Source organism: Gavialis gangeticus, unplaced genomic scaffold (assembly GCF_001723915.1).
Source record: "Gavialis gangeticus isolate Ggan-Ray unplaced genomic scaffold, GavGan_comp1, whole genome shotgun sequence".
Lineage (NCBI taxonomy): Eukaryota > Metazoa > Chordata > Crocodylia > Gavialidae > Gavialis > Gavialis gangeticus.
The window spans coordinates 182,572,630-182,596,337 of NW_017729024.1; the positions used below are offsets into that span (position 1 = coordinate 182,572,630).

General features: G+C 38.9%; 1 protein-coding gene across 3 annotated transcripts in view; it reads right to left on the reverse strand.

The window, feature by feature from the left end:
* WDR7 (WD repeat domain 7) overlaps nt 1-23,708 on the reverse strand; it is a 400,912-nt gene that overhangs the window by 165,492 nt on the left and 211,712 nt on the right. For all 3 annotated transcript variants that reach the window (XM_019518172.1, XM_019518171.1, XM_019518169.1), the window contains exon 20: nt 8,883-9,104. In XM_019518172.1, coding sequence (XP_019373717.1) covers nt 8,883-9,104 — 222 coding nt within the window. The remainder of the gene's footprint in view (nt 1-8,882; nt 9,105-23,708) is intronic.

Consider the following 23,708-nt stretch of genomic DNA (forward strand, 5'->3'; position numbering starts at 1 on the left):
CATTTCAAGAGGGATGTGGACAACATGGAGAGGGTCCAGAGGAGGGCCACCCGCATGATCCGGGGACAACAGGGCAGACCCTACAGTGAGAGACTGCGGGACCTGAACCTATTCAGCCTCCACAAGAGAAGGCTGAGGGGGGACCTGGTGACCGTCTATAGACTCACTAGGGGGGACCAGAAGGGTTTGGGGGAGACGCTGTTTCCCCTAGCGCCCGCTGGCATAACAAGGAGTAATGGGCACAAGTTGATGGAGAGGAGGTATAGATTGGACATCCGCAAAAACTACTTCACGGTTAGGGCGGCTAGGAGCTGGAACCAACTTCCAAGGGAAGTGGTGCTGGCCCCTACCCTGGGGGTCTTTAAGAAGAGGCTGGATGCCTACCTGGCTGGACTCGTTTGAGTCCCATTTCTCTTTTTGGGGTTTTTTGTTGTTCTCCCGCCCTGGTGGGGGGTTGGGCTAGAAGATCTACTAGGTCCCTTCCGACCCTTAATCTATGAATCTATGAACATCACAATTAACGTGTATTTTAAAAAAATACTGTAAATCATGATGTATGCATTTCATACCATTGTCAAATGCTACAATATAATGCCATCGGTGTGAAAATTAATTCAAAATAACACATTCAAAAATAATTTAAGGGAAAACAATGTGCATTTTGGCTACAACTTTGGATACAACTTTTCACATTCCCTTATTGTTGAGATATTACACACACACACACACACACACACACACACACACACAGAGTAAATAATTCTCTAGAAATCATAGAATCATACAAAAGGAGGGTTGGATGGGACCTCAGGAAGTCATCTAGTCCAACCCCTTGCTCAAACCAGGATCATCCCAAACTAGAGTGGCCGTTGGTCCTGTTTTATACTGGACCATCCTGTTTTTAAACCCACTGTCCCTTGTTCATTTCTAAATGAGGAACAGACTGCAAAAAATCCCATTTTTTAATTCACCAGTGGAAATGCATGTCAGTCATTTGTCCTTGCGATTCTGTTGACTGCCTAGAGATAGGGTGGAGCACAGCCAGGAGGAGCAGGGTTCTGGTCCAGCCAGGAATAGAGGGAGGTGGCCTTTTTGTGATGACCTAGCCCCTGCCTGGTAACCCCACTTCTCGCTGCTGAATGGCTGAGGGGACAGGTAGTCCAGCCCCTCACCAAGGGTATGTCCTGTATTCTGGGGATGCATCAGTGTCCACCCTAGTCCCAAATATATCATTCATGTGACATAAAATGCAGACTATGGAGATTTATCTGGTATTAAAAGGAGAAAATCACAAGAACTGCAGTTCCAACAGATGTTGCTACATAAAAGGTTGGTGGAGCAACCTAGCTATTCAGCCAAGCAAACTTTTCCATGAATCCCACAACAGCTATCATGTAAGGCAGGGGTATCAAACTCATTCAGATCAGTCCATGGGCTGGACTGGGCCCACAGACTAACCCCGTATGCTTGCAGCCACCATGCAGGGCCTGTCCAGTTTGGGTGCCACATGTGGTGTGAGCCCTGAACTAGCCTTGCATGTCACATGTAGCACATACTGGCCCCAGCCCTACATGTGGCTCCTATCTGGGTTGGTCACTGCATGTGATGCCGACACTGGACCAGCCCTGCACATTGGATGTGGTGGCTGGAGCTAGTTTGTGGGCATCCTCTGGACTGGCCCCACATGTGCATCCCAGACCACCCCATATGCATACCCAAGGCTGGCTCTGACTACCCCATACACAGGCCCCAGGTGTGCTACACATGTGCAAGACCTGCTCTGCTTCCAGCACATGGTGGTGGGGCCAGCGTGTGCTGCATGTGGTATGCAGAGCCAACCTGAAACACACAGGAGCACTGTGGGCCTAAAGATATGGCTGCAGGCTGCAAGCTGTATCTTTGACATGGGTGACCTAGGGGAAAGAAATGCTTGTTGTCTGGGTGGCTGAAGCTGGTATGCCTTCTTCTGGCTGACTGACAGTTACACAGTCACCAAACGATATTGCTGCTTATGTGTATTTGGTCTAGATCAGAGGCTAGAGAGGTCCAGAAATGCATAAATGGGAAGAGAAATGAATAACACCTGTTACTTTGTAATGTTTGGGTCCTGAATTTTGTTTCCAGAAGAAATTTGCTTATTTTGAGCATTATCTTCCCTTCACTATTAACTTGAGTTAGGAAGCAGCAACCATTTTAAAGGGTGTTGGAATGTTTTTCAACGCAATTTAATGTAATGTAATGTAAAACAACATGTACTTGTTTCAGACATGCATTTTCCTACCACATATAATGTGAAGGTAAAAGAAAGGGTGCTTCTGAACAGCTGTAGTCTGAACTCTGCTCATTTACAGCAGTACTTAGTTAGTGAGCACAAGAGCACCTCCTTCTGGAATTAAACATTAGGAACCGGGAGCAGAACAGAAAGGAAAGATGGGATTCACACAGTATGCAAAGGAAACTCGCATCTTAAAAATTGCAATTACTGGTGAATAACCCTACTTGAGTACTTGAGTACAGAAATGGTTTTGCACCACGCTGCCCCTTCCCCAAGACCTGGGATGCCTGTCCTGCGTGCACTGTCTGTGACAAAGGCAAGAGCCAGGCTGCCCACACTGAAGGTGGACATGTGGCTGGGAAAGAGAGAGGAGAGGGAAAGTGTTGTATATATGGTAGGGAAAGTCAGGTTTACTGTATTGCAAGGAAGGAGTGGGGGGAGGAAGCAGGGCTGCCTGCACAGCAGCAGAGGGAGGTGGAACGAGGAGCCTGGTGAGACCACCCACATGGCAAGTGGCCCTGGGCTTGGAGCTCCTGGAACTACCAACTGTGGCCCCTGGCTGCCCAGAAGTTGGACAACCCTGTCCTAGGTCATCCCTAACTAATGCTTATCCAGCCTCTTAACAATCTTCAATGTTGGATATTCCACAACTTTCCTAGGCAGTCTAGACATTGCCTTGCTGTTCTAACAGTGCAGATTTTCCCAATAGCCACTTTACCGCAATTTCAACCCATTGGTCCACATCCTACTCTCTGAAGCTAGAGAGAAAAGGCATATTTCTTCATCTTTATGGCAGCCCTTCAGATATTTGAAGACTGCTATCATGTCCCCTCAAACTATTTTACCACAAGCTAAACATGTCTTTTTGCTTCAACCTCTCTTTGTATGACTTGTCTTTCAAACCATTTATCATTTTTATCACATGCCTCTGGACCCTTTCTAAATTCTCTGTGTCCTTTTTAAAACGCAGAGCCCAAAACTGCACACAATACTCCAGAAGAGCCCTAACTAGTGCTGAGTAAAGACACTATCACCTCCCTTGTATTGCACCTACTGCTTATATTGATGCAGCCTAAAACTGCATTCACTCTTTGTGTGACTGCATCACACAGCAGACTCATGTCAAGTCTATGATCCAAAGGACTTCTGATTCTTCTCTGTAGTGCTGCCTTCTAGCCAGATGTCACTCATCTTAATGTTTATGGTTTTGATCATTCTTTCTGAGGTGCAGTACCTTGCAGTAGTCAGTACTGAACTTCATCCTGTTGGCTCTAGCCCAGCTTTCCAATTTGTCAAGTTTCTTCTGAATTGCGCTCGTCCTCCAGCTTATTCAAAATCCTTCCAAGTTTTGTGTCTGTAAATTTGCTCAAAAAGCTCATTCAAGCATCCAAATTGTTAATAAACACATTGAACAGCACTGGGCTTAGGACAGACCCCTGTGGGACTCCACTCAAAACCTCCTGCCATTCTGACATGGATCCATTTATAATTACTCTTTGCTTGCAGCTATTGAGCCACTTGTCTATCCACCTTACAGTAGTATTACCTACCTCACATTTTTCCAATGCTTTTATGAGAAGGTCATGTGGGACATTGTCAAAAGCTATACTCAAGTCTAGGTACACCAAATCTGCTCCAATCCCTTCATTCTCCCAATCTTTAACCTGATGCATAAACTTGGACAATGCTTTATCTTGTGGAGGAGGGAGGAGTAAAAAATGAATGCAAAAAAAAAAAAAAATGAGGATTCAGATGCACCATGGTATTAAGAATGAAATCAGACCTTGCCCAGGATCAGCATTTTCATTTGTAGTAGCACAGGGTGGCTGTCACAAATGCATGGACTGCTGTAACTAGGCCATATGTACACATTACATATATTACGCAATTAACTGGTGAACTGCACAATACATTTAGACTGGCCAGATGTGCAAAGTAATTATCATATGATAAAAATGACAATCCAGCTACAAAAAGAGCCAATCAGTACAAAGATATTGCTTGAAAACATGAAACAACTTTATAGTTGGTATTGAACCAGCTTTAATTTGATCATGTAGCAGGGCCCTAGCATCCCACGTATGAGGACAGTTTCTTGGCTAGATAAGCTCAATAAAAGCATTGCTTGTTCCAGTACATCCGGAAGCAGTGAGGGGGTCTATGAAGCTTTGTCCCACTTTGAATCCATGGTATGCTTAGGGTACTTGGTAGCTCAGAGGTTTCACCTTTTCCTAATACCACCACTCCTCTCCCTCCTGGAGTGAGCTCTAGCCAGGCCACTACACTGCTTTTTCATAGATTTCATAGACATTAGGGCTGGAAGGCACCTCGGAAGATCATCGAGTCCAGCCCCCCGCCCAAAGGGCAGGAAGTCAGTTGGGGTCATAGGATCCCAGCAAGATAAGCATCCAATTTGCTCTTGAAGGTGTTCAATGTAGGTGCTTGAACCACCTCTATCCTGGAGAAGGTCTTTGAAAAAATTATCAAGGGCCACATTTGTGAGAGCCCTGCAGGGGAAGTGATGTTGAGGGGTAATCAACATGGGTTTGTGCCAGGCCGATCCTGCCTGACTAACTTGATCTCTTTCTATGACCAGGTAACAAAGAGCTTAGATGGGAAGGAGGAAGTCGATGTCATCTTCTTGTGGACTTCCAGAAGGCCTTTGACACAGTGTCCCACCCAATTCTAGTGGGCAAGCTGAGGGACTGAAGCACTGAAGAATGCACAGTCACATGGGTGGCAAAATGGTGCCAGGGGCGCACCCAGAGGGTGGTGGTGGACAGGTCGATGTCAACCTGGGAGGGTGTGGGCAGCAGAGTCCCCCAGGGCTCGGTCCTTGGGCTGGTGCTGTTTAATATCTTCATTAGTGACCTGGACGAGGGTGTGGAGTGCACCCTGTTCAAGTTCGCTGGTGACACCAAGCTGTGGAGTAAAGTGAATGCACCAGCAGGCAGACCTGGATAGGTTAGAGAAGTGGGCGGATCTGAACAGGATGCGGTTCAATAAGGACAAGTGCAGAGTGCTGTACCTGGGGAGAGGAGACTGAGGGGGGATCTTGTGGCTGTCTACAACCTTATCAGGGGCCACCAGCAGGGACTCGGGGAAAGTCTGTTCACCAGGGCCCCCCTTGGAGTCACCAGGAACAATAGCCACAAGCTGAGGGAGGATAGGTTTAGGTTAGATATTAGGAAGAACTACTTCACTGTAAGGGTGGCCAGAGCCTGGAATAGGCTTCCCAGAGAGGTGGTGCTTTCACCTTCCCTGGAAATCTTCAAGAGGAGACTGGATAGGCACCTGGCTGGGGTCTTATGACCCCTCCCACCCCCAGTGCTCCTTCCTGCCCATGGCAGGGGGTCAGACTAGATGATCTGTCTAGGTCCCTTCCGACTCATTGATTCTATGATTCTATGCTTTGCCCCAAAGTTTGGTGTCATCGGCGAACTTGCCCAGTCCGCTCCTGACTCCAATGTCCACATCATTAATGAAGATGTTGAACAATACGGGTCCAAGGACAGAGCCCTGGGGGACCCCACTGGTCACAGGACACCATGACGAGTGACTTCCATCAATTACCACCCTCTGGGTCTGACCACGGAGCCAATTTCCCAGCCAGCGGATCATAGTGGACCCAAGGCCACAACTGGCCAGTTTCGCCAAGAGGTGATCATGGGATACCAGATCGAAGGCTTTTTTGACATCAATCTCTTCTCCCTTGTCCAGGTGATAGGTCACTTGGTTGTAGAAGGAAATGAGATTGGTCAAGCAAGATCTACCCGCAACAAACCCGTGCTGGCTATCCCTTAGGAAGTTGGCGTCCGCCAGTCCATTAAGGATGGCCTCTTTAATAAACTTTTCTAAGATCTTCCCCAAGATAGAAGTCAGGCTGATGGGCCTATAGTTAGCCGGATCCACTTTCCTCCCTTTCTTGAAGATAGGCACCACATTGGTCTTCTTCCAGTCTTCGGACACTATACCAGAGCGCCAGGAGTTTTCAAAGATCCAATAATTTGCTTTTTTCAATCATTTGCTTTTTTCTTTGCCTACTCCAAGTACTGAGGCATCTTGCAGAGGTTGCACTAGTGCAGAAGACAGCCATTACTATACATTATTAATACATTTTTATATACAGTTGACAGTCATCTACAAATTTCTGGCATTGAATCTGTTGTGGTGTATTTTAATCTCTCACGAGTGGCCTATTATAGATGCTGAAGATCGGTGAAAATACTGAGCCTGTCTTCCTTCACTAGAGAGAGATGCATATCAGTGTCCTCAGGAATCTGTCCAGAAGGTGCTACTGAACCTGGTACAGTGTTGCTGACTGTGCTTCTATTAGGTCTTACAAGTGGTATCACCAAATGGTACTGGCAACTGTAGGGAAGATTATTAACCTAGAAACTTTTCACATATCCAAAGTCCCTGAGCATTTGCAGGGCTGACTCTGGTTTGAAGCTGGACTGAGAAGGCTTCCATATATTGAAACTATGCAGATGACATCAAGATGGATAGAGTTGCAGACAATTTGGAGGACAGGATTAAGATTCAGAATCACCAGATTAACTGAATTAATCAACAGATTAATTGGAAAAATGGTCCAAAATTAACTGAAAGAATTTAAATAAGGAGAGATGAAAAGTCCCGCACTCAGGATGGAACAATCACTTGCACAAATACAGATTGGGAAATGACTGGTTAGAGGTCACAGGACAGCTGAAAAAGTTATAGTGGATGATAAACTGAATACAAATTCCCTTGTTGGAAGACAGGCCAATAGCATACTGAATTTTATTAACAGTAGTATCTCTTGCAAGTGAAGGGAAAGCGATTCTTCTGCTGTATTGAGACCTCACCTGCAGTACTATGTCCAATTTCAGGAACCACAATTCAAGGAAGACATGGGCAAATTAAAAAGGGTCCAGCAGAGAGCAACGAAAGTGATTAGTGGAAACAAGTTACAGAAAAAGGTCAAATGAACTGGGATTATTAACCCCGGAGAACAGAAGACCAGGGTGGAGAGTGGGGGCTGGAATGTAAACAACAGCCTTCAAATACCTGAACAGTGATTATAAAGAGGATGGAGATAAAGTATTTTTTTGGCTGCAAGGGACAGGACAATAAATGCAACAGGAGAAATTAAATTGGATATTAGGAAGAACTTCAACTGTGAGGGAGGTCAAGCAATGGAACAGATTTTCTAGGGAGCTTATGGAAACTCCTTCCTTGAAAGTTTTTAAGAGTAGGTTAGAAAACACTTGACTGGAACATTTTAAACAGAAATGATCCTTTTTCTGAGCACAGGGTTGGACGTGATGACCTCCACAAATCTCCTAATGAAGTACATCCAGACCTCTCACTACATTTTCAATACCTTTAACAAGCTCTTTGGTTCCAACTCTTCCAGATATGACTGTGTGGCCTGCTGACCCTCAATTACAGCATCAGTAAAGTATAGGAGAAGGGAGTATGTTATACTTGCCAGCCTTTGGATAGGGCCAGGATGCCTTGCTCAAGAACATTTGTGAAATACTGAAAATTAAAGCTCAGTGGGCATGTCTACACGTACCCCTACGGCGCCTTTTGGAAGTACTAAATGATGGTGCAGTAACAGCCCATACTACACCACGCCAGCGGTGCACGGTTATTTTTAGCTGCTACGTTGCCATAGCAACATGCTACACCAAAGGAGCCCACTGCTACAGTGGCATAGCAGCAGCATCATGGTTTTTGCCCACGGATGTTACAATCACCGTAGTGCATTACTACGGCGATGAAGCATCATGTGTAGACTGCCCACTAAGTCAGAGAGGTAGGACTAGATTTTATGGTCTTCTAGTCTCCAACCTAGCACTTTTTCTAAGACGACAAAAATATTTTGCAGGAAAGAAAAACAAAGCAGAAACAAATGGATGCTTAAAAATCTAGATTATTTAGTCTAAAAGTAGAAATGTCTAATGGTTTCTCATTGAAAGTCTTTGTTTTAAGTACAGTAAAAGCTCTGTTATCTGGCATCCCCCAGGAATGGGGGATGCCAGTTAATCAAATATTCCAGTTAATCAAATGTGCACCGTCTGGTGCACTCCCCGGTGTCAGTGTGCCAGGGGACAAGGAGGAGCGCCCCGCGCAGGCTGCTCTTTCCCCCCCACGCAGACTGCTTTGCCCTGGGCCATGGGCCGAAAAAGTGGAAAGAAAAACTCAGCTCGCGACGGCGAAACAGGAAGTCCCTTGGAAGTGGTACTTCCGGTTTTGCTTTTGCCGCATCACTTGGGTGCCAGTTAATAGTTTTCCAGGTAATAAAGTGCCGGTTAACACAGATTTTACTGTACTTTTATTTGTTTTCAATGAGAGGTAGGAGTCTAATTTCACAGGTACTTTTGAGAATGCCACCATATATTCAAAAACTTACATCTTATTCAGGTATACATTTCAGTATTCATTTTCTGGTTACCTCATCTTGATGTGTTAAGTAGCCCAAGGTTTAATACTTTTCTCCTTTTACTCTACTCTCCATACATGAAATTAGTAGCAGAGTGTATTGAAACAAAGAAACAAAAAATGTAAACAGGTAAAGTGTGATAAATATTCAGAGCCCAGGGCTTAAAGTACTTACAGGTATGCCTTGCCAAGGAATAATTTGATCCACCACTGGTTAAACCAAACCCTTCAGGAATCTGACTGGAACTACGTGGTCTGGTCAGTAACTTTGGAGGTTCTATTTCAGCTCCAAATTCTGCTCCGATTACTCCTAGCAAGACAATAGCAGTAGCTTGCTTCCGTCTCTCTTCATATGATGTAGATATCTTTTTAATTTGTGGGAGGCTAGACAGACAACCTACAACAAAAAGTAAGGAACATCAGGGATGACAGCTTAGGAAGCAAAGGCCACTTCAACTGAAATTTGTACGTTTAGAAGGATTAAAAAAGTTATTTCCATCACTGGAAGATCTACAGCTAGGAACATGGAGAGGAATTAAAAATGGTCATACATATACTGAAAATCAAATGAGAAGAAAAAAAAAAAGACACCATCATTCAACTTCAGAGGATCACTCCACAAGAAGATATAAAATCAGACAATTTTTAAGAGCTCGGTCCAGGCTGGAAGTCTAAGTAACTCTCCCTCTTGCTGCAGTTCGCTGTGCAACTTTCACAAACAAAGTAACCCCTCACGAGAAAAACTGTTCCATTTTCAGAGTTCCTGCAAGTTTGGTCATTGGAAAAAAAGAAATGTACAAAGAATTATACAGTTATTAAATCATAATTTTCAGAAAGTGAATTCTGAACTGGATTCTTGTTTAAACAAGCGTTTTAAGACAAATAAGTTTTTATCTTCACAGAAATTGTATGCAAATTTTAAACAGACACTTTTAAAACCATACATTTTTCATTGTAACGAATGAAAAACCCTTAAGTATTAGAATTTGCATAAGATAACTATCCCAGTTCAGATCAGGATGTTGTTGTGAAGCTGTGTCAAACAAAGAAACAAAAAGTTTTAAAATGTAACTATGATGGGGGTGGAGGGAAAAAGAACAATTTCTCTCTTTCCAGTAAGAAGAATACTACTGGCATCTTCATGCTACTGACACCCTCTAATTATTAGTTTTAACAAACAGTATCAGTACACAGAATTACACAAAACAAATACAAACTTGTGTCGTGATGCAAATTACAGTATCTTAACAAGTAAATTAAAAAAAAAAAAATCAAGAGAAAATCCTCATTGCAATATAGACCTGTTAATTTATTAATCTAACACATCCCAAATTACTTTTTCTGTTAATTCTAAGCACTGCAAATGACAAAGATTTGTGATTTATTGAGAAAAAAAAAGAACAAATCTAAAAAAACAAGGAGACTGCAACATAAATTGTACTGCAGCCATATATTTGATCATGACTTAGTTTTACTGATAATAATTCATAGCCATGGGCAGATCCAGGATTTCCTAAAGGAGGGTGCAGCACACTACCTCTAAGACCATGGGGAGATATGCGAGAGATGCACACCTGGAGCCCCTGGACTGATGAAGGGCACGAGGGAGCAGGCCCTTTCACTGCTGCTGCTGCCCCTGGCTGACCTGGGCGTGGGAGGGGGAACCTCAGAGCTGATCCTGCCCTGCTCTATCTGGAGGCTGTGGAGAGCAGTTGTATGGAAAGCCAGGTTCATCTGGGGACAGTGGCAGCGGTATGTGGGTTCCTCCTCCCTGTGCCTGCTCTTTGCCCCCTTTCACGTCCCTCACTGGCTAGAGGAAGAACATGTATGCCACCACTTCTGTCCCCACTTAAGTCTAGCTTCCTATATAGCTACTCCCCTGCAGCCCACAGCTGGGGCAAGGTGCGAGCCTTAGGGCAGGTGGGGACAGCAACAGCAGCAGAGTGGACATGGGGAGGTAGCAAAGCAGGGAGAAGATGTAAAATGAGGAAACCTGCCTGCGGCTCCTGTCCCCTGCTAAGCCTAGCACCCCATGCAGTCACTGCCCCCAGATGAGGCGGGATATGACCAGCTCTGGATTACCCTGTGTCCCAGTCAGCCATGGACAGAATTGGCAGCAGGAAGGAGTTTGCAACCGCAATGACACATCCCTTTGCTCAGGCACACTAGAAAATGCATGGCCATACAGTTTGCACACATAACGAAGTCTTAATCCTTCCTACAATAGCCTGTTGTTAAATCTTTGTTAAAAAGTTGTAAGACACCCCTGGTATTTTGTGAGAAATATTGCTTTTGCAGAGTAACAAGGTATGAATTAGTTTCTAGTGAATTTCATATTATTGTGGTAATAGAAAAAGAAGTGGTACTTTAAAAAAAAGAAAACAAAACTAAACAATAAGCCCCCCTTAAGTATTAGAATCTGTATAAGACAAGTATTGCAGTTTAGATTGGGATGTGGTTGTTGCGAAGGTATGTCAATCAGAGAAACAAAAAGTTTAAAAATGTAACTGTGATGGGGGGAGGGAGAAGGAGAAGAGCTACTGCCATTCCAGTAAGGAGGATGAAAACAGAGTATAAACAAAACTATCTTTAACCCTTTTAATAGTTAATAACTCACTAGACTCTTGATCGCTCACTCCACATATGCATATACGCATGTATGTGTGTGTATTATATGCACGTGTGCACACATACAAATAGTGAGCATACTAAGATATAAACTATACAATTACTGCTACACAACGCACAAGCAGTACCTGAGTTTTATTTGCTATAATGGATGTTCACTTTATATAGCATACTTGAAACAGGAAGCAAACCATGCTTCCCTCCCCCAATCCCAGCAAGAAGCATGCTCCATAACAATAGTTCAAAGGAAAGCTCTATTCTGCAGTTGCACTGATTGTTCTGTCAGCTGACCTCTGCAGAAGGGAATTGCTAACCGCTGCCGTGCTCCTTAGCTGACAAATGAATGATCGCAGCTCCATCTATTTTCACTATGGCTGCCTCTAGCCCAGGTGCTCAGACAGAGAGCCCGGTGTGACATCTTAGATCAAGATGAATTGGCACAAACTCCTGATCCAAGATTGTTTTATACCATTTAATTTAGTTTCTTCCCCTGCTTGGATGAGCACAGCTCTGGTTATGGATTTCTATTCTAATGTACTGAAGCAGGCACTGAAAGAAGCCAATGAAGCAGATGCTGGAGCAGGGGACTGCAGGGATACTGATCAATAGGCAAGGCATTGACCCCAGCCGCTCAGCCTCTGCAATGGCTACTGCTTAAAGAAAAGAAAGAAAGAAAGAAAGAAAGAAAGAAAAAACACATGTGCTGCTTCCAGTAGGAAATTAAACAACAGGGGCACTTGGTGAACTTCCCCCAGCTCCCAACCCCCCTTGTTGTTCTTCCTTTGTTTGATTACAGCAATATCAAGTTAACCCTTTCAAGTAACATGGAAGATATGTTTTAAAATATCCTTAAAATCATGCCCCTAATCCAATAAACCTGTCAAATTTCTTCTATAAACCACAAGTTACGTACTAACAAGTGCCGATTTCAAACATCAACATTCTGAAGGTAAAATTAACTATCCCGCGCCTGGTTGTCATATTTTAAAAATGACGCTATGGTGCATCTATCCCATAATTCATATATAGATTACTAAGAAAATTCATTGCTTGACAATGGCATACATGACCTACGTATTAAGCATATAGGAGTTTAAATCTCAGCAATTCTCACAACTTGGTGTCATCATTCTCAAGAGCATCTAGATCTCAGGATTGTGGCTGTATTTTAACAAAGCAACAGCTGCTGTGACCAAAAAGAGTGGAGAAAAAAATATTGAGCATCTTATTAGCTTCTCTACGTAACAGAGTTAACTGTTACTCAACCTGCTTATCACTGTAGTACAGTGTTTTTCTGCCCCTTCAAAAAGGAAGAGAGAAAGAAAATCACTGAGTGAGCAATTGTTTTTGCCTTTATTTTCCTTGAATTATTAGCAGGAACATACAATTAATTGTAATGATTTCCTACAAATAAACTGACAGCCAAATGGGAGATTTTAAAATGAAATAATGTCTATAAAAGTAGTCCTTTCTACAGTTTCATTTGTCTCATGAAAATTTGGTATTTTCTCACAGCAACGTACCTCCATTTAATCATGCTAAAGGGTGACACAGAGATCCATTTTCTTGACAGGACGGTTGATCACCCTATCACAGTAAGAAAATTAATAACCTCAAATAGCCCTATGTGGAAAACAGAAGCTACACTGGTGAAAGGAGAAAATGTTCTATATTTTAAGCTTTAAAGATAACATACTTTGTGTTACACACAAATGAAAATGACATATTTCTTAATTATTTACCTAAATTTAGCAAGACACAAAACAAAACAAAACAGAACACAATCGAATTCAAAGCATAAAATCTTTTGAAACCTAAAACAAGACTCTATGATTCTATAATTCTATACTCATTTAGAGGAAATATTTATATGAATACCTTACTATGAGTAAACATTTTCCTAAACTACTTAAATAAAAAACAGAAAAAATATTCCAGAAGTTTAAACTGTTTAAAAGGCTGTGAGATATTGATTACTTCGTTTAAAAAGCAGTCAGAGAGTGCAACCATGAGGTCAAGATAAATTTAACAGTTTGAAGCACTTTACTAAATAACTCTAAAGATCATGTTAATTGGCTTTGCACAGTTCTTGGGTAAAATTAATTTTATCCTAGCTTACAATAAAAGGATTAAAAGACATATTAAGTTCTTCAGGTTTAACTGGAATAGGAATCAATGGATTTGAATTAAGGCTAAAGGCGGTTTTATGAGAGATGGACTACTACCAGATACTTTATATCTGCTATTAGGCATATATTGATGGTACTCTGTTATTGTATTGGGTATTAAAACCTTGAAGAAGTAGAAGCCAGGGCAATTTATTACTGTAAGAGTACACCATGAAAACATATATTGCTAACCTACTGGATTCTGATCACAGGGGGTTTGCTTCTTTTGGTGTAGAGTGCCATGTATGTTTTCCAGCTGTGCTCCATCAAGTGATATAATTACAGAAAGAAGCTATATAACAATTCTGTGGACCATACAATGGTATATTGTAGATATATTCACACACACACACACACACACACACACACACAGACCCCCCCCCCATGTTTTCTGACATACAGTATAGTCTGGTTCCCCCCAAATTCAGACCCTCAAAATTGGTGTGCTTGTTTTAAGTGGGGAACCTGTTTTTTTCACTTGAAAAGGAGCATTCCTGGATATGCTGTGCAAGCTATACAGATGCCAAGATGGCTCCTACTTGTGTCTGCTTGGTGAACTGATGGGGAGGAATCCTGTGTTAACCCTCTAACAGCCTTAGCTATTGGCTGGGCACTAAACAGAAAGTGAGCTCACCAAAATTTTGATGAGGCTTGTGATGTGGAAACAATTGTTTATTTACAGGCACTTGTACAAGGAACTACTTGCACTAAAGAAGTGAGGGTCTTGTTACTGGCCTTAGCAAAGGTCTGGGGCCAAACCATGTGTCACAGAGTAAGTCCTCCTGGTAACTGTGTCCAGGAAGGGTAGTATCACAGAATACAGTCTGGCACATTTACTAGACACTAATGTCACACAGTTGACCATGACTGGAACAAATCCTTTTTTCCCTGCATTTTGCCTTTGCAAAGCAAAGTGCATGTTTTATTTGAGGGTGTGCTGTATGCAAGAAAATATGGTATAATACTACACATTTGAATATAATAGATGTATAGATGTTTATACATCTATATGTTCAACATCTGTAAATCCTCACTGGAGGACAGCAACAAATATCTTGCTTTCCATAGTATACCTTGCAATTTCTAAGAGAGAAAGGGATTTCAACTCTGAGTATATTATACAGTGTGATATATAATTGTGGCTTAGAATGATGAAATGTCTAAGGTCACAGAAGTAGTAAGTGGCACAGCTAGAAATGGATCCCATATATCCTGCATCTCAATCTAGTACCATAACAATAAATAAATACAGTGAATAAGTAAATAAATAAATAAAAGCCCTCTTTTCTGCTGCTGTTCATGTAGCATAATTAAATATCTGAGCAGCACCAACTATCACAATACTTGAGTACAGAAGTACAGAACTGGGTCATTTAGACTTGGTTCAAAAAAACAGACCCTGTCCATACAGGGGAAAAAAAAAACAAAAAAACAAAAAAAACTTACCGGCAGAATATTCTCAGGAAATGGTTTGAGATTATTTCACGAACAACTAGAAGACAAAATTTTCTTCTTTGCTATGACCTGATTACTTTGTCTCTTTCAGTCTCTCCTCTCTAAGGCAGGCATATGAAGGTACAACATAGTATTGACATGTATTAGAAAAGAAGCAACAACTACTGAAACAGTTTATGAATCTGAAATCTTGGAGGTAGTCTTTTAAAGACTGAGAGCCTTATAAATTGAAGGTGTAATAACTATTCTGAAGAAATAGGATCAGTTTACATTCATGTGGGATGAAAGTATAGTCTATAGCTGCTAAACAACTGCAAAAAATATGAATTTTCAAACCCAGGTAAGAAACATTTACATAAGTGTTTAACCCAAGTAATTTAAATACTCCTTCCCCCTGCAAAAATAGAAGTATTTTCTTCCAAACACAAATTAACCAAACACATTTCTAGTAAGCTTTCTAAAGTGAATCATTTCAGACAGCCTTCAGTTTTCTATTTATATTGTAAATAAAGTTATGGGATAATTAACATCCCGCATTTTAAATGGGTCAGAACTCATAATACAGAGCCAAATGTCATCTTGAAACTTTTCCTAGGCAATTAATTCCTACACTATACAAACCAGAAGAAGTAATATTACCTACAATAGATAAATGCTTCTCAAAGTTTATGAAGGAATAAAAGTTTCAAATAAACCAGTTCTGGAAAAAAATCGCTGAAAGAAGCAGTTAGAAAAGGAATAAGATAATACCAGCTGTAAGTGAGAAGAAAGGTATTATGCATTGCATCTAAAAGCTTGTCTAACTTTATCCCAACCATGTGGTTGGTTCAATAAAAGATACTGTGCCCCAAGAAAATCCTTGTTGCTCACATAATTCCTGAATCATCACAGCTAACTCACTCCAACACTACCATTGTAATTTACTTCACTTAGCCTTATGAGATTTGTGATTTTTTTCTTTCAGTGATGAACCAGTCATGAATAAAGTAGCCCACATAACTATTTATGGGTAAGTATTTGAAAGTTCATCAATCCACTTATTTTTCTATTGTACAATAGAATGTTGTACAATATAAGTGAGTACTGCCAAGTGAGTAGTAGTGTAGCTAATATTCTTTAAGGTTGGCTCTGAATATTCCATCCGTTTCTAAATTAAGTTAGTTACATTCAAACCAACTGAAACTTTAAAAGAATAATCTTAATCACCACAGAGGGAAGGAGTTTTTTCTCAGTATCTGCAAGTCATAAGCTATATAGTTCACTTATACATGGGTATCTGAATAAACATTGCTTGATAATCCATAATACTGGATGTGATTTACTCCTAAAAATAAGTTATGGGTTCCCTCTAATAATGGAGATAAAATACTACTTTGAAATCCTTGTAGTTCATATTACACTTGTCCATTGATTGTGGCGTTACAGTCTCAATGGAGTTACACCAGGGTAAATTTGGCCAAATAACATCAATGCTTACAGCTTCCATTTCACTGAATCTTTTCTGCTGCGTACCAGCTACTGGCTAGAATAGAATCCTAACAGCATGCAGCAAAGCGAATTTTAAGCATGGAGATAACCTATTCTTTTTTGACTATATTCATTTACAAAACACTGCAACATTAACTTCATATTCTGACACAAAAACAACTGTTACAGTTGAGAAATACGGTCCAATGCATATTAATTGTAATTCTGTCTCTACGGACACTTGAGAACACCTGGCACAGTATAAGCCAATGTAAAGCTACTTAGTGACTTTCCAGTAATACACCTCCTGGGATAAATTCTTAAATGCCTTCATACCATTTAAATTCTGTTTGAGAAATAGCATACCGTTTTTAGAGAAAAAGATGTACGGTTTTAATGTTAAAGGAAAAAAACCTCTTTGAGTCAAATATTGAATAATGTTCTTTTGCATTTCTTCCATTCACCCTGTAAAAATATCACCCCAGTAAAGCTAGCAAGGTCAGTGAAACCAACAGCGTGCTGAGCTGCCAAGTGAGCACTGGATGCACACTTTTTTTTTTGTAAGTAGTGAAAAATAATCTAGGTACATAAGTTAATAAATGTATACAAATATAATACTGGATGCATATGCACACATGTGCATGTATACATATGACTCTGCATATGCTCTATTTCTTATATTTAACCTATATATGTATATACACATACATACATGTGTGTACACACACACACACACACACACACACACGTATATGCTGGATACGTGACAAGTAGCAAGGGAAAAAAAAAGTCTTGGAGACTTGAAAAAAAATCACCACACTGCAATGATGATGTTTTTAATTTAAAAAAAAACAAAAAACTTTTAGATGATTCCCCGGACTTCAATGGCCTGGCTAATTATTTACTTGGTGTAACTGGACCTCTTTTGTGCTCATGTAGAAGTCTCAATTGTGAGGGACTGTTGAAGGGGAGAGATAATATGGAATTGGTTATTCTGCAGAACCGAAGTGATTTTTTAAAAGTTATTTTAAAACCATTTAAGACAGCTCTGTCTTGATGTGGAAGTCTGACAGCAACACAGTGGAAGAGAGAGAAAATGCTCAGTGGTTGCTGTCTCTGAAGCTTAACATTTACATGAAAGCATTGTTTAACATTTTCAGTGCTGCCCAATGTGCCCATAGTTATCTGAAACATATATTTAGTACAAATACATGTACTTGGTATGTCTTGATATCACATTTGTTTAAAATCTCATGATCCAGGAAACAAGTTAAACCTTTAAACGTGCAAATCACTATTTTTCTTGATCGTCACTGAAGGAGTCTCCTCCTCTGCTTCCAATTAACAGACTTCTTCATTCTTTCCTTCTCCTACTTTAGAAGACTGGATTGAACTGTCATAGGAGAAAAATCAATGCCAGTCCTCTTAAAGTTGGAGTCAATATGAAGTGTTTCCTCTTTAGAAAAACCTTAACATGCTTAATATAGCACTCCCAAACCTGGCTGGCTGAGTGAAGTAGAGTCTGGGACTTAAACATGGGCGTTACACACTCTATGAATATATAAATGTCACATAACAGACAATATAGACTATTTAAAACTGAAATGGAATGAAGACATAGGTATCCAGATGACAGAAAACTGGTTAAAATAACTTACTTTTTAAACCGCAATATTTGTGCACTTGACTCCCTCTAAACTTAAAATATTTAAATATACTGCCAGTAGATACATATTGGCAGTATACTACATTGCAGGCAATGCTTGGTCATGTTTTGGTCATGCCCTATCGGTCAATGCTTTTCGGAAAGAAATTATAACTAGAATTAACAGGGTTTTGAACACAGTACTAATACCTTTGACAAACGTGTGCTCTTGGGTATGTACCCAAGGAATTCAAACTGAAACCTTGCTAGATTTCACTCTTACAGTGGGCTTTATTATTCCTGCGTCACTTTATTAGTGACACAGGTTTATATAACTGCATTTAGAAAAGGATAACATCTCTAAATATCAAAATCTGGTACAATGAGATGGTGCAGCTGGTGTTTATGGAGTCATGTTTAGCAGGCTCAACAGCTTCAGAAAGTTGGGTGCAATTTGGAAAGACTTCTCAGAATATTTTGGTAACTAAATTATTACTCCTTGTATACTTCTCTTTTTTTCTATCCCCCTTCTTCCCTTGTCCTTTTTTTCCTTTCACCTTAACTATTTTTAATGACATATGTAAATAGTTTGGGTTGACATGTTCAGCTGATGTATGTAGGTAAGTATGTATACCTTTTTTTTTATTTGTGTTGCATTTAAAAAAAATCAGTGAAAATAAAAAAATAAAAAACATGGTTCTCATACAGTAATTTAATTCACCAACTACAAGGTGATGTGCTTAGCTATTAAACAGTCTTTATACTCTTTATAAACTGCCTGTTGACCTGAACTATGAAGACTGGAAAAGTAACTTATAATGTTGTCATTTAATATTGTCTAGGACTCCTATGGAGCACTTTCAGGATTTGGAGAGTTATATATAACTTCTCCAACAAAAAAAAATTGACATTTCAATGTTATAACTTAATTAGTATTATTGAATGATTTCATTTACATTTTATAATAATATTTACCATACAAAATATTAGAGGAGGACAAGCAGAACTAAAAGTCCAGCAAAATTTTTTAAGTGGGTGAGAGAAAAATCCGTCACTGCATTTTTCACTAAATTCCTGGACAGATTTCTATGATTTCCACTGTTATGGTGTGCAAACTATAGAAGAAAAGTCTGTATGCCAGGGACCTTTAAAAGTACTCAGCATCATTTAAAATTTCAATTTAGACGAGCATGTGTGAAATGTTAGTTGTATTATCACATCAGTATTATATTTGTTTTCCCCCAAAGGGAAGTGTTACAGCATGCTTCTTTGTCCTACATGATACTTTTTAAGCTGGGATAAGGGAGTATTATAATGCTGAAAAAATATTTCATTTTAATTTCAACCATGTAAACATTTTTAAAAAAACACAATATTTAAAAGTATAAACAAAAATAGCGAGATCCTTTTGGACACGAAACACTCTCTAGTTAACAAATATAGTCATTTACATAAAATACAATACACGAATTTGTAGCATTTAGTACAGAATGTTTTAAATAACATGTCTACCCTTCTTGAGGCTCTAAGAAGTGAGATATCAATACGGTCCTTATATAGCAGCTAGAACACAGCCAAGAATGTTAAAATTTATTTTATGGCAAAATAGAATATTAACCTGAACCTCCAAGCATATTCTTTTCTGAAAAAAGATCACATGATCATTTACATTTATTAAGAGCACTCCAAAAATGAACAGAGAATACCTCAGTTAAAAACCTTTCATTTGAAGGATAGTCACTCTAACAGCACAGGACTAACTTTATCTACAAAACATGATAAAAACTAAAACTAGAACCCACCTGCAAATCCTTATGTTTTAACTGAACTCACGTCATATTATCCATTATGGAAAACTTGATGTAGGTAGTTAAATTACAGTTCATTTTGCAACAAATGTTGAAATAGTGAAGTAAAAAAATTGTTAATAAAATCTCAAACAACTGCACATTCAAACTCATTTGTAACAAAAACATTTCAGAGCATCTAACAGTCAGCATAAGGGTTAAGAGCCTGGCTTTCTGCTGCATAGTAGTGCTATTCTAAACCTATAGTGTGTTTAAATCCACACCAATGAAATCAATACAGCACTGTTCTATTCAAGGTGAGACCAAATAAACCTGTCTGAAGCTTGAGAAATAGGCTTTGCAGTACACTTTGAGTGCTAAGTGCCTTTCAGTCCAGAGATCTGTCATTAAATAATCATTAGCCATCATTCATTCTTCCTAAAAAGCTTAACATCTAAACTTGTTCAACATCTACTAAAGTATTAGTATAGGCTACCATGTGCTCATTAGCACTTAAGGATGTTTATACCATTTTCTTTAACAAGGCACTGCCTTGTTAGAGCACACCTCCAAACATCTTTGTATCACTTAATGCACAATGTATTCCGGGTTCTTGATAATGGTTGCAATGAGCTCATTTCATGGCATCTAGCCAAAATAAGAATGTTTTACATTTAGTCATACATGTAGGATTTGTTGAATTTGTTTAATATTTTGTCTCAGAAAAGGTAGTCACTCTTAGCACTGGCTACTCAGAGTTTACTTCTGACTCTAGATTTAAGATAGATGAGATTGTAATAAGTACATTAATCTATATACATGGATTTCTAGTAAGACTCACTCTGCTACCTGCTTTGCTATAGGGAACACTGCATTGAATTTTTATTGTTGTATTAGAATGTGAAAATATGATGTGAATCATAAACTAATTTCTTCTATGTTACTGTAAAATTCTGCTGTTACAGTCAGGTATTTTCTCCATATGCTGTGGCAATTCCCTATTCAGTAAAAATCAGGACCACAAATTAAATGCTGTGCCTTGAAATGTATGTCTGATCTCTAAAGTTAACTAAGTGATAATTAAAATTATTTTAACAAAGTTCTATTAAAAGCTAAGTACCTTAGAAAATTGTATTTGAGGTGAACAAATTAATTTCATTATGCTGATACTTGTTTGTTTCACAATGAATTTTTAAATTATACAGATGCAGAAATTATCCACATATTTACAGTATTCTTGATCTTATAATTTCAGCTGCTAGATTAGATTTTGTACAAAATTGAATATTTTATATATTTCACAGTATGTTTCAATAATTTGTTAGAAATCTATACTTTTTCATTATTATCAGTTACATAACAGTCATATACAAACAAAACGCATATGCCAAGTATTATCCTTCAACAGAATTTGGTTAGAATAAAACTAATTTCTAACTCATGAGTATTATAAAGAACATTCAGATATTCTGAATACATGTTCATTATCATAAGTATGATCAAATTCTATTTCAGTTTTTTAAAAAGTGGCCTATATTCCCCATCTACACTACAGAGAATCCATTTTGTCCTGGACTATTTTTTCACTGCTCTAAGCTCTGCATCAGAAAGAGAATCTTCTTCATCCATTTTATGCTCCCTCAGATGCAATAAATTGAAATATTTAGTCATAAAAATAATGCTACAGGAGAGAGGAAAATTCTGGCAAATAGCAATATTGAAGAAAGACAGCTATTTATGAAAAATATACATCTAGATAATATGAACATATTTCACATATATGTTATACAATTTTTTTAAATGTGCAAATTGCACAAATAGTATCTTGTACACTTCCAGCAGATTTTTTTTTTTTTTTTACTATGCTAGGCATTATAAATTAATGACAATGCAGACAATCTGAATACAAGTCGATTACATTAAAAGGTAAAATATCAATCCCTGAAACGCTAAAAGAAAGTATTACAAAACAGTTTGTCACATTGTCCACTATTTTTGTGTCTGAAAGGCAAGCCATTAGTTTGCATGTAAATAATAGCTATACAATCAAAAATGAAATGAAGATGTTTCTCTAAATGTTTTTAAAGATATCTTAGATTAACTGTTAATAAAAAAGACTGATCAATAAAAGCAATTCATTCTTGCGTATCAAATCTCTGTGGGCATAGGTAAAACCTCAATAAAACTAGTACGAATCTAGATTTTACATTTTGAAGCATGATTCCTATTTTATTGAAAAGAAATGTAAGAGTAACAAACTATTTTAAATTACAGTCATTTTGAAACGGAGTTGCAACTTAGCCTGATACTTTATGAACAGACTGTGTTCCTATCGGAAATCAATAGGAAGGCAGGTAAAATTAGATAGCCACGATTTGCAAGGAAATCAATAAGAGATATAGTAATATCAAAATCTAAGCCCTATGCCTTTTAGAAACTAAAATTCACTTTTAAAGTGAACAAAAATGTAAAAAATTTACAGCAGAATGAACGCTTTCAAGAGTCTTTATATAATCCAGACATATGAAGCCCCACAAGAATGCCTTATTGTCATATATTACTATTAAAATCTTCCTTAAAAAAGTATCTGCATTCGCATAATAAAAATTCATCCTCACAGACTATTCTGCTATAATTCTGTTCATTAGACACACATTTTAAAATCCTATGGACAGTGAAATCCTGAGAAAGAATGATCTACCTAATATTCATTTGTGTGCATTGCTATAGTGCTTGTAAGAGGCTCTGTGAAGAGAGAGAGTTAGTTAACTAACACAAATCAAAAACTGAAAAAGTAAAAGGCAAGGTGCCAACTTACTTTATAAAATGTAACACAGAAAAAGAGAAGGTAACAGTGAATACCATCACTGGAAAATATAGCGCTAGTGTCTTCAGATGATTCTCAGGATTAGCAATTTAACAAAAAGAAGGATGCCTGAGATAAGTGCATAGCTTCAGTGGAAATTAACTGGTTTCCTAACGTAACGTATAAAGGTGCAAACTTACTAGTATAATTCTAAGCTTCTCCCAGAGGCTGTGCACCTACAATTTCCAGTCAGAGCTACAGGAGTATGAATGTGCAATTTCAAATCCCAATAATTAATGGATACTATACATGCAATTCTGTGGCATACTACACACCTGGTTTTATAGCACAAATATGGAAATATTAAAATAATGTACCTGTGCTTATTAGAACCTAACTTGCTATATTGAAGCATGAAAAGTTTTTTACAACAATGGTTGGGCCGAAAAAAGAGCTTTGTAAGAGATGTATGTAATAGTAATTTTAATTATTGATGGCTAGTATGACATCATAAATATTCTAATATTCAAATATTAGAATTAATTTTAAGTAACTTCTTGATTCTCGAGCAGTAGTCTTTCACATGCACACCTATTTGATTCAAAATAATGTACAATCAACCTCCAGTTTAATCTCTTACATCAGTCTGATCAATACAGATGCTTCTCATTTTCTGGTTTAAGAGTATTTTCACCTTCATTAGAACTAGGCTTAATGAAAAAACACTAAAAAAAAATTCTTTAAATGTTACCAATATATTTGTTTAGGAGCAACAGCAATAGAAAACTACCACCAAGGAAATCACAAATCCGTATCAGAATTATAGCAGGCCCTACAGTAATGCAGAAGCTCAATACTAGACTGCCGATGCTGAAGGAACTCCTGAGAGGCTTAACCTGGTGTGATAAAAGACTTGACAAAGCAACCCTGACTGTGCAGCAATGCTAAGTTGTGGGCTAATACGAGAACAGGAGGCCCAATCGCTGTCTTTCAACATGCACAATTTACACATGGCTTTATCAATAGCCCTAGTGCTGAATACAGA